Below are 13,006 nucleotides of genomic sequence, written 5' to 3'. Positions count from 1 at the left end.
TTTAATTTAATCTTATCTTGGTTTTTACTTCTGTCCAGCGCATCATTGTAACAAGCCAGTTAATTTATTTTAAAGATCCACAACCCTATTGTTGGATTCTCTAAATTATTGAATTCTTACTAGTAAATTTTTTTTTTTTGGTCGTGACCCACAAGCCATAAACTACGTTCATCCAAGTTCACCAACTTGGACTATCGTCAATAATATCTTCTGCTTATTTTTCTCTTGTCAATTGTACTTTATTTACTTATAAATTAATAAAATCAGCATCAATCCTTTATTTATTTATTTATTGCTTTTGTTGAGAAATACAACTAAACTACCACCATTATAAAAATACTTTTTTTATTTGTAAGGCAACAAGGATCCATCATAAGGATTAGCCGTCCCCATTATAATTTGTCAAATCAGCTTACCAATCGATAGTTGAATAGATAGTCGATTTTCACAAATTTAATATTAATCAGTCTATTTTAATGCCTGGGTCACAAGGTGTACAGTTTGATTGGAATTGAATACAATTTTGGCACGCTTGACATTTAACATGCAAACACACGTTTAATCGAAATTGACCATTCCACGTGTCTGAATTGAATAGTAACAGGGCCATCCAAAGTGCGTCACACGACACAACCCGATGGTCCTATTGACCAAGTGTGTGGTTGAGATTGGCCAAGCTATTATGTTGAGAGGTGCCTTGGCTTTTGGGATCATGCACACTCACCACCAAAACCTCCATTGCCTAGAGCCATAGGCCATTAGTCGTGGTTGGTCTACGATATGAAGTAGTCCTTCAATTCCACAAATTATAGTTTACAGGAGCACCCACAGTAAAAATGTCCTTGTGCCTCATCAAAGTTTCTGATCAGGCCGATTTACGTGTTTCCCTTTTATCCTGGTGGGACTCTTATGAATCGATTTAGATGGCATATAAACATCAAGATTGGCTAAGGAAAGTTTCCGTGTTGGCATCCCATCCCGTTTGCCTCCCATTGTGTGGCCCACTTGGGTTTTGAATCTGCTTGATTTCTGGAATCATGACTTAACATGAGCTGTTGTAACTGATGAATGAAGTGGATGTCACGTAGACATCATGACACGGCTCCATTCAGTGGTAGGAAATTCTTGTCCAAAGGTTGTACCATGCAGAGTGGCCAGAGGAAAAATCTAACGGATAATTGAATGAGAGAATCTAACAATGATTCACGTTCAAACCAGGGAAAGGGCCAAATATTGTACAGCCAGGATCTTTCAATCTGGGAGGGTATTTGGTGCATTGGACAACCATGATGAGGCCAGCTTGGAAATCAGAACATGGTCTTCCCCGTACTAACTAACAATCCAAACAGGTCGGCCAAGCATGGTATGGTTCCACCACTGGCACGAGCCCTGCATCTGACGAGAAGTCCATGGTAGCTAAAGCGGACTAGCCTAACTTCTGAATGAGTTATTTGCTACTCTGGCAGCGCAAGACACTTGATATACAGGCACTTAGAAATTATACATTTGGCACATATTCAGTCATATTAAATTAACCTGTATTTTTTTAGTTGAAACAGGACAATCAGATACTTTTATGTTTCCAACTGTCTAATAATCTCCACCGATCCAAAGGTCAAATAATAAGTGCATTTGTACCTGATACATCTAGACTAGGATCCATAAATTGAAAAGTTTAATTTGAATTACATCTATGCAAATTCCAAGTAATTTGTAAAGTCCATGTGTATCATGGGTCACACTCTGCCCGAGTATCAAAGTTCTTCTCACCTAGAAAATACCACGGCATTTCTTGGATTTATCATGCAACTGCACGCTTTCAATTCTCCACCATTTGGCCTTTTTAACCGCGGTAAATCGGAAAAGGCATCGGAGATTCTGTTTGCTGCTTCACAAGCACCTTGACCTGCGTCATAGTGCACATGTGCGGCATCTGAGCCTTTCTTAAGCTGTTCCTGTGGAAATTGGGCGTACGTAGGGCCAGCTGGCCTCAGTCAGGGTCAGCCCAAGCTGAAAAGAAAGGCCCAAGTCCGAGCCTGACTCAAACCCAGACCAAGACACGTTTTTATAACCAAGCCCAACTCCGTAAACGATTTTCTACATGCATGGGATACCCAAACATGCTTGGATACATATACGTTCGTCTACAATCATGGTTTGGCCCAGGACCAGCCCAACTGAAAGGCTAGTGAGCTTGACCTAGGCCCCACTTCTAATTGGAACCGAAATTTAAGACCCGACCTTGCCGACTCAGAGTCATTCCTGACTAGTCCGAGTCAGCTTGGACCCGATTGGTAAGGTTCGTACCACGAGTCACCCCCTACTCACCCTGACTCGAGAGAGATGGAAGTCTATGACTCTAGGCAATAGACCAACCACGACTAATGGCCTATGGCTCTAGGCAATGGACCAACCACGATTAGTTACCCTTGAAGACCCAGTTGGGCTGGGCTTAGGTAGCCCACTTTAAACGTGGATGATATGCCCTAGGCATGGTGAACCAGACTCAATTATCATCATACTCCATGATCTGGTATGGGTCCCACCCATAGGACCTAATCTAGTTCTAGACCCGAATCAGAATTACCCATAAGCAGTCGGATCTAAGTACCCGACCAGCCCAGATCCAAGATGCTGGTCGGGTCCAGACCTGGATCCATGTGGGACCTAAGGTGGCATGTTAAAGTGTGGTACTAGAGGTGGAACGCAAGATTCTCATAGCACCAATCTCAATATACAATCGACACCCAATTTTCATTTTGACAAGCAATCCAGACCTTTGGTCCGTTGAGCCTCACATTGGATAAGAAATTTCCCAAAAAGAAGTCGCAGATTGGAAGATCCCAGCCATCAACATGAGGGCCGTTTTCAGTTGAATCTGAACCTTTATTGTATTTATCTTCTTAACCATCTATTAATTTTGGATCTGCTTGATTTTGTGGGATGGAGCAACCGATTTACAAAGTGGAAGTCCTACACTGCTACACAGACCTTTTACCTACCTGTTGCAGGAAATTCGTGTCCGCCACTACATTGTTCGGGCAAAGCAGAAGGAAGTGGGCCACATTGATCGAACGGTTGCAAAATGGTGGAGGACGTTTTTTTTTTGAAGTAATGCATATCGATGACCATAATTTAGGATGGTAACGCGGACTAGTTTGCTTCTCCTCAAACTGAAAACAGTCATAGACGCGCCATTTTGAAAAACAAGTCTACCATTGCCGGGGAACATTACAAACTTCTTTCCGTAACATTAAAACTGTATATCAATCTATCAACGGAGAAATCGAACCAAAAGCGCATAAATCCTAACCCTAGATCCAACGGCAGCAATCTTATCCCAGTTCTCTGAAATCAAATGGAACCCTTGACGAGAATCAAACAGAAAGTCGCGAAAGATAACAGCACCAGGATCTGGAGAATTACCTCCGCCAAGCTGCGAAGCCTCATCTTCCTGTCCTTGAGTCGCCCCTTCACCAGTTCTATCCTCAGATCTGCAGCGAATCTCAGCAGCCGCGCTCTTTCCTAAAAGGGAAATAGGCAGGGTAAAAAATATCAAAAGATCGACCCTGAATTTCGGGAGTAAATGGAAGAAAAAGAGCAGATTCTGCTACATTCACCTCGTCTATGTCTTCTGCTGTATGAACTCGAGGCGATTTCAGCGATTCGAGCAGAAACGCTGCTTTGGCGCAGCGAATCGCGATCTGAGCTTTGAGAGCGTCTTCGTTGGTTTCTCTCTCCTCTTCTCCCTCCTCTTCTCCTTCCATCTCTCCTTACTCAAATTTAAGTTTCGCGGTTGAGAGAAACGAGTTCCTGCTTTTATAACGAAATTTAGTTGCGGCTAAGATGCGCCGGGGGAGTATGATCTACGGAGCCAAAAGCAGAGCAGAGGTCGGACCAAGAGTCCAGATCCTCCTCTTGACACGGACGCGGATTGCGTCCTACCCCGCAGCCACGAACGGACAGTTTTGTTATGGCACATTGATGTATCTGTTTATCCATGCCGTTCATCACTTTTCTCAGATTATTTTAATGGATTAGTACAAAAATTAGGTAGATCAAACGCTCAAGTGAACCACACCAAATAATAAACATGGTTGCATTAAATGCCAAGTCATATATGGTCTGGTCCACTTGAGCGTTGGACCTACCTTACTTCTTTACTCATGCCTTAAAATGATTTGAAAAATGAGACACACGGATAAACCAATATTAGTTTCACGCACATAACTGCCCGTTCGTGGCTAGAGTCGCAGAGGTTTGGACGCAATCCACCGCTGCTTTGTGTCCGACTGATTTTAATATAGTAGCGTAGATATCACCATGTGGACCAATAACATTGCAGCTGATAAATTTTTTTTACCTGCGACAAGTAGAGAATCTGAAGTCACAAAATGTCTACTTCTCATATGATATTTAAAGAGACTTTTACCCAAAAATCCATGAAAAGACTGTAATTTACCAAATGATGGCAGGACGATTAAACATCACGCAGTTGCTTTTGGAGGGATCAACTTACAAAAAGACCAGTGAAAGTTAAAACTCACGGGTCAGTTCTTATCCATATAACATATTATCCATGGGTGCTGCTGTAACAATTTTAAATTTTCGTGTATTAAAAAAAAATAAAATAAATATTTAAATATTTTATTTCTAAATAAAAAATTAAAATCAGTCAATAATTGAGTTGATAGAGACACTCTTAGTTGAGAGAGAAGTCTAAGGATCAATTTTTAAAATTTTCAAATTCAAGATAAGGGAGGATGTGCTCATCTTATCTTATCATGAGAAGTTTCTATAAAAATACCTTAAGAATCTAGATGATCCAATCATCCAGTGGGTCATTAGATTAATCATTTGATATTCAATTTCAAAATCTTAAAAAGAAAATCTAAATTTTGATAATTAAATTTAATAAACATATAATTTTAATTACTTGATCATTTAGGATTTGGCCACCTAGGATGTATGTTAAAATTGAGCCCCACTGTATAATATAACCAGATGAATAATAATGCTGATGAAATAATCGATAAGATCTCTAAATTCAAACCAACCTAATTACCTTGTGGATTCTATACTACCAAACTTAGGTGAGTAACCTAACGTGTTCCATGATTTATTGGAATTAAAATAAATTATTCTAGATTGTTTGATTGATCGATATATTGATTTGGGTGTTTTATTACAATATTGTATGCTACGGTAAATCACTTGATAATTTGTGTCAAATTATATGACTGTGATAATTGTACATTAAATTTACATATGAATGTTTTTATTGAGATAAATATCTATGACAGTTATGAAAATGATACATTTATACATTATCCATCATTCATTGCATTTGCATTGTCGATCCTATGAGTCTTCCTTGGAAGAAATGTCGATCTTAGTAAAGCGTTACCAGATGCGAGCTATGCCCAAGCCTATCGTAAGGTGGAAGCTTACCCAAAGAGTGGATGCGAGTTAACGACCTCCAACCCAAACAGATGGACGATCATTTCATCTGATGCATTCATACACTATTTGTAACACTCCGTCATTTTTTAAATAGTGGGTTCCACTGTTCCCTATGATGTGGCCCACTTGAGCACTGGATTGCCCTCATTTTTAGGCCCTTGTCCTAACTTGACCCAACAAGACTGATGAACGGTGTGGATCTGTCACATCATACCTGTGGGGCCCATTCTCTAAAAAAAATAACAACAACAAATGGCGTGCATAAATATGTCACCCCTCTCACTAGCAATTGACTCCCGACTCCCGCTCCTCTCTCCCTTCTTCTTCGGCTATTACCTGCATGACCCCGAGATACAACCATTAGCAGTCCATCATGGTGGTACCTACCCATTAATCTAATCCATCCATCAACACCGAAGCTTGGCAAGACCCCAACTGTCGAAGTCTCACTCCAAAATCTTCGCTGCACAACCCACCCTAATCATCTGATCAGACCCATTTTCAAGCTCCTACCTAACTTGAATTGTTGAAATTGATGCGTGGCTTAGATCTTTCTCTAAGTCATCTTCATGGACCCCACTTATCATCCTGAGTTCTGCATGCACAAGAAAGCCTTACGTTTTTTTTAATAACACGTATTCTCTTCCCAATACATGTGAGGTCTTTCCATACAATCTCAACCATTCAAAATCCTTCATTCAATGGCCATCAGCCCTCCAACAGTCCTCATGACAACCAATCAGAAGCTTGTATATGCCCATGTTCTTCTCCTCTTTACAACTCCTCGAACGTGCAGAAGCCACAACTTCCAAACTTGAAACCCATTGTAAAAACCTCGTTGTACCTCCAATTCCAGGATTCCTCAAGCTTTCTACAATAGATCCAAACGACATCAGAATGAAAAGGAAACTAAAAGATGAAGATTTCCTATTATCGTCGTCACCATGCTTGCCAACAAGAGCTCAACCACTGCTTCTCAATCTATCGCCAATCCAAGATTGATTCAATAGTTGAAAGGCCCACCCTAGTAGCAGTAATCATAACCACCAACCAAGATTAAATCTGGCATGTGAAAGTGGAACTCCAACGAAAGCTGTTTCATAATAAAACTATGCACCACACCTCGCCACAACTCTAGATCGATTACATGAGTGATTTACACATGTTTTTGTGCACTGAGAGTTGGTTCTAAAGAGAAAACAACGAGAAAGAGAGGCAAACTACATCTTAGTATTGGAAGACATCAACGGATATACCGAGTCGCCTCTTGTAGAAGTATGTTGAACTTCATATAACCAGAACCGAGTCAGACTGTCTACAAGTAATTTTTAGCCATCATACATGGGATCTGTCACACTAAATCAGGTAGGTGATCTTCCTTGTTGAAAATTTTAAGTTAACATATCGATTGATTTGATTAGTTATTATGTATTAAATTTATTTAATCATTGTCATTAGTTGCATATTATTTCATTTGATTTCTTAGTTGCATATTGTAGAGATAATTTATTTGAGTTATTAATTGACTTCATTTTATTTATCGTGGTGTGTTTAAATTACAGTTATTTCCTTTATTATTACATGAAGAAGAATGTATTTCAATTTACGGGTGCTCTGTCCCAAAAGGATCACCATGTTATTTGTTTATGGGTGCTCTCCCCTAAAAGGATGGTTGTATTTTTATGGGTGCTCTGCCTAGGGTCATTCCCGAAAGGATCGGCACGGTATGGGTGCTCTGCCCAGGGTCGAACCCGAAATGATCGGCACGGGTGCTCTGCCCTGGGCAATTCCCTAAAACGATTAACATACATGGGTGCTCTGCCCTGGGCAATTCCCTAAAACGATTAACATACATGGGTGCTCTGCCCTGGGTATTTACCCTTAAAGTTTATTCACCAAGTGCTCTTTCAAGGGTCATTCCCTAAAAGGATCAACACACACGGGTGCTCTACCCTGAATTAAACCAGAAAGGATTTTAGATTACTGTATTATCTTATTTTATTATTCTGAAAAATAATTTGTTATTGTTGTCATGTAAAATGCTGATTCAATACTCATAATTAATCCTATTTATTTTATTGAGTTGTATTGGTGTTAAAGTAAAAATTTCAATTTTGGGAATGATTTGACCCTACGAGCCTTCGCGCTCACACCCATATAGACTGTTTTACAGGGTTTGTATAGGAGGAACTGGTTGGGCAAAATTGAAGACTTTTATTTTTATTTATTTAGAAATTAATTAAAATTCAATGTATGTTGTTATTTTTTTTTTTTTGAATGTCAATGTAATTAAAGATTCAATGATTGATTAGTAGACAATATTTAATGACAATGATTAGTATCATTTTAGTTGCTCTGATTGCCTTGAAAATGCATGAATAATGTGGGTTGCGATGTATATTTATTTAAATACAACTCACAGTCCTGAAATTCGGGTTCGGGCTTGGCCAACTCGGTTCCGAATTTTGGGGCGTGACACCATTTGCATCCATATTATTGTGCATACATTTTTTACATTTAGTACTTGTATTATTTTAATTGCTATGATTATAAACCATGCTGGGTTTTCTCACTAAGTTTGGCCAACTTACTTTTTTATTGATGGAAAAACTGTATAAATAAGCAATTAGTTGATAAGTTGGTGCATGAATAAGAAGTTGTGACTGAACTGGTGCATGACACACGTGAGACGTGGTCGTATCTATCAGGAGAGGAATTGACCACATTTGGACCGTTCCTAATTAATTAATTAGAATTTCCTTTGTTATAATGATCTGATTTAGATATAATGAATGATGGTATTATTTATAGGATTTTTCAATATTTGATAGGTTTTATGTAATTAAATTATTTTATGTCTGTAACAAGTATTCATTAGTAAACAGTATTGACCGGCGAATGATGCCTAATTAAATGTTTATATATGATAAGAATGGATAGATGTTGGTGCTTAAATCATTTGTGTGAATGATTGTGAATGGACCTAGTTGGAATGTAAAAAAATAAATATTACTTTCGCCTCTTAATAATCGTATAATATAATGAAGTTAGTACACTTTGTGTATGAGTCATGACTCGAAACTTGAGTCTGAGGGTGCATACTCTGTACTCAAATTTCGGGGTGTGATAGTTGCGGATTAGCTGTTACTTGGGTAACAACCTAGTGAGTGTTACCCTACAAATTTGGGCCCACCTTGATGAATGTGGTTCATATTCATACTGCTCATCTACCTTTTTTTTTTTCCAGATCATTTAAATAAGTTATCCCAAAACTTAAGTAGATCCAAATCTTGGGTACACTACTAAAAAAAGTGGTGAATAACAATTAAAAGCTTTTTTAGGCCATAAAAGTTTTTGATTAATCTAATCTTTGTATTTTCCCTTCATCCAGCTCGATTTTAACTTATAAATGGGTTAGATGACAAATAAACGTTACGGATATTCGTATAATGGGCCTTGGGAAGTTTTAGTAAAACGGTTCATCAATGGTCATACAAATTAATCGACCATTTGGAAGAAAATGAAGAACGTTGGAAATTGTTCAAGAAAAGCCAATCGTGTGGTAATTTATACTGATAATGATCGAGAACCCACGGGAGATGCTTGGTTATAATTCCAAATATGTTATTATATGTTTGGTCTAGTTTTTATTGTTTTTGATAGCTTACAACTTTTATCCTATTGTGCTCTATAAAGAACAACTCTTTTAAATTTCAAAAGGTGCTAATTTGGAATCCCATTGTAAGGATTCTTGAGGTTTTGGAGGATCCAGCTATAGGAGAACCAGGAACAAAGAGCTCTTCCCATTTTTCTGCTAGAACTTCTGAATTGGATAAGCATTTGGAATAGGCACTGCATTCATTTTGTTGGCAAAAACAATCTAATCCATTCGGAGCTTTGGGGAACTAAAAAACAAATGAATTCTTTTGACTTGATTCATAGCTAGAATAATAGATAGATAAACAAGATTTTTTTTTCCCTCGCTTTTTTCCACCCAACTCTATGGTCTTAAGACTGTTGGTTTGAAGAATGAGTGATTGCCCTTATCCGACCTTTATTGCCTGAGTTGAATCGGTGGCTCACTTTTTCTAAGTAATGGGAAAGAGGACAGAAATATGCCAAAGAATTATAGAAATGAGTTCAAATGAAAGATAAAAATCTATTGATAAATGAATTCCAATTTGTTGAACGTTACTTGTCAGGTCCTGCTCTATAATCTGATTTGATCTTGTAGTCCAAATAATCCCGTGCCATGACATATGATGTAGAGAGGGTCGTGGACAATTTCATGGCCAAGATGGATCAGAAAAGGCCCGGTCGACGATAGAAGTGATCCGAACCGTCAAACCTTAAATAAGGTGTATCTCACAATCTAGAATGAGTTATTGGGCACAAAATATATGATTTTGGAATAGAACGAGCTACTTTAGCCACCCAACCTCACTACGCCGGGTTATGCAAGCCGGATTTGCGAAATACCACCAAATCAACTGTTGTTTTCCTATTTTAATTCCGTTTTTACTATAAATAGTAAGTTTTAGTTTGATTATATCTCATCATCCATTGGGCTTTAGGAGTTACGCCCAAGATGAAAAGAACTTAGAATAATTAAGAGAACAGCTTGGTGAAGCCAAATATGACACTTACTATTTTTGGCCGAAAACCTTGCGCACTAATAGACATCATGACCATCTATAAATAATAAGTTTAATATTTATAGCAAGTTGCGAATTTTAGGAGTTTTAGTTATAGTTTGATTATGATTTCTCTCCCATTGCTTAGTATCTCTATTTAAAGGGTTGTAACTCGTTTATTTCAATCATTAATCAATTTACGAATTTATTATAATTTATTTCTATTTTCTTGCTTTCTTTCTTCATGGATTCGAGGAGTCTCTGTGAGGAGTCCAGAGAAGTTTCATGAATTCGGAACAATTATCCTTTTGAGGAAGACGGTGCTTGACCTCATGTCCTCCCCTGCGTCAACATATATGAGATAGTAGTAATGAGTGGAAAAAGAATACTCCTACAAACCAGTGAAGTAATTCCATCTCCACCTGTCCAAAGATATAAATCTTTGTAATATTCTAAACCATCCATGAACATCACATAATGGTGATTGTTCAATCATAACTGCTTTTTGTGATGTGGTTCACTTGATATTTGGATGTGCTTAATTTTTAGGACCGATTTTCTAAAATAAACTGAAAAAATGAATTGACAGTGGATATATCATATATCATCATGGCCCCTACAATAAGGGTAACACCTGCCCCCTACCCATCCAACGTATGCAGCTGACACTTTTTTTTTTTTTTAAAATGAAATTACAAAAATGCCCTCATCCAATGTCCTTTTAAAATTAGTGTAAGTCGAGACTTGTGGGACTAACATGGTATATGTATAACATCCAAGCCATCCAGTGTATGAGCCCTATCATGGTGATAGCATAAACAAAAAATCAAACCAGCTTTAGTGGTTATATTATTTTTTATGGATTGGTCCACCTATTGATTGGATCCCTATTTTTTTAGTTGATGCTGGTGTGCACTTGTTGGATGGGTTGGATATCAAACACATTCCATGTGGACTCAACAATCTTAGATTCTCCACTCAGTAAAGGAAAAAACAAAAAACAAAAAAAAAAACTGATGGCAATATTGTAATCTCACCTACCTAGAGGCACTATTTCGTAAAATCTGAACCATGGAGGCAATTTACAGTAAAATTCTGATATACAGTGAGAAATGCTCTGGTGCTCTCGGTTATATAGTGATCCTAGTTGCATTGTGCCACACTTACTAGGCGTTGGATCATAAGGTACTTGAGATAAGCTACTTACACCTCAAGTAGCTTAACTTAGTTTTTACTTATTAAGCAAATACATATGTTTGATAATCAATATATCTATTAACTTTTTCTCTCTTTTATCTCTCTTGTGATTTTTTCACCAACTTTTGAAAAATAGAAAAGCTAAAAAAGTTAACTTTAGTGATTAAGTAATTTTAAGTAAAAAAGTTACTTCTAAGTGATTTTTATTTTTTATTTTTTTATTTTTTACACGTGCACACACACCCCCGCACACTCACGCGGTAGTGGGATTTCACCACCTACGGATACTTGAACCCTTGACCGTGTACCTATAGGTGGTGAAATTCCACTATGGGTGTGTGTAAAAAAAAACAAAAAAAGGATCCCACTACTACGTGATTATAAACCATACGTACTTATTTGAAATAGATTACTTACCTACTGCGGTAGAAAAAGTAACTTATTGGGTGGTATCCAAATGGCCATTAGTGAAATCTATTGGGCCTACATTGCTCATCTGGTCCAAGTCCTACGCACTTTTCATTGGCTACCATGGGAACGTTACAGTGATCTAATAACCATGATCAATGGCCTTAAATATAGGTGGCTAAGAACATTTGCGTGATATAGATCCAATCAACAATATGATCTATCAATTTGTCAGGAACCACTATGGATTGTCCATGTTTCTAACAAATCACTTTTGTTAGACAATGGTAACCGTCCGATCTACCTCCTAGAAAAAAGGACAGCTATAGAAAAGATGGCGAAATCAAGGGTGGGTTAAAGCCTCTGATCATTGTGATTTTTTCACAGTAGTCCATAATAATGTGTCCTGAACATGATGGACAGTTCAGATTGGATTGTCAAGTAAACTGATAGAAGTTGGAGCATGATAAAAATTTTGGTGCCTTTAAAACATTGGATCATTTCATATATAATGAGTTAGTTAACTTTAAAAATAATTTTTATGTAATTATACATATTTTTACCACAAAATTATCCTGAATAGACGTTTACCAAATAATGCTTCAGGGACGTGAAATGACAGGGAGGTGCTATTGAAGCGGGGAAATTATAAAAATTCCCTAAATTTTTTTTTCTTTAAAGGTAGCAAAAATCGAGACTTGTGGGGCCCACAAGGTATGTGTTAACCATCCAACCCATCCAAAATATGGACTCTGCCCTGGTGGTCACATGAACAAATAATCAGGCCAATCAAATCATCAAATGGGCTGCAATTAAATTTGGAATTTTTTGAGTGGTGTATATTATTTGTTATGGTTTCATCATCTAACAGATTGGATGTTAGACACATATCACATGGGCCACAATCCTCAATTCCTATTTTGGGAGCAGGTTCGGTGAGACCCTGGATCCACCAAGGTGGGTGGACCCTTGACTGTTGGACTCACTGTGATATATTTGCCTTAAATCCACGCCATCCAACCATTTTGAAAGCTCATTTTAGGACATGATCCAAAAAAATGAAGCAGATCCAAATCTTATGTGGACTATAATACCATAGGAAGCAATAGTGATTGAATCCCCACCATTAAAACTTCATAGCGCATGAATGTTTATTTTCCATCGAACCTGTTGATAAGGTCACAAAGATTCAAATGAAGAGACCATATAAATATCAGCTTGATCCAAAACTCTCCTAGCCTGCTAGAAGTTTTTAATGGCCGATTACCACCGTTTCTTGTAATTATAGTCCACCTTAGATTTGG

General features: G+C 37.8%; 1 protein-coding gene across 2 annotated transcripts; it reads right to left on the bottom strand.

Annotated features, from left to right (window-relative positions):
* Positions 1-1,096: 1,096 nt before the first annotated feature.
* Positions 1,097-3,968, bottom strand: LOC131242276 (uncharacterized). 2 transcript variants are annotated; one of them, XM_058240816.1, is made up of 3 exons: positions 3,621-3,968; positions 3,427-3,525; positions 1,097-1,955 (listed from the first exon to the last, which is right to left on the bottom strand). In XM_058240816.1, the coding sequence occupies exons 1-3, from the start codon at positions 3,765-3,767 to the stop codon at positions 1,767-1,769; spliced, it is 435 nt and encodes a 144-aa protein (XP_058096799.1). In that variant the 5' UTR covers positions 3,768-3,968; the 3' UTR covers positions 1,097-1,766. The 2 variants fall into 2 exon arrangements, with proteins under 2 accessions (XP_058096799.1, XP_058096801.1); XM_058240818.1 differs by having other exon boundaries at positions 1,097-1,906; positions 3,621-3,956.
* Between the last annotated feature and the right edge of the window lie 9,038 nt (positions 3,969-13,006).

The sequence above is a fragment of the Magnolia sinica genome, chromosome 4 (assembly GCF_029962835.1).
Source record: "Magnolia sinica isolate HGM2019 chromosome 4, MsV1, whole genome shotgun sequence".
NCBI lineage: Eukaryota > Viridiplantae > Streptophyta > Magnoliopsida > Magnoliales > Magnoliaceae > Magnolia > Magnolia sinica.
Note: the sequence above shows the minus strand (reverse complement) of the source record. Positions and strands in the feature narration are given on the sequence as shown.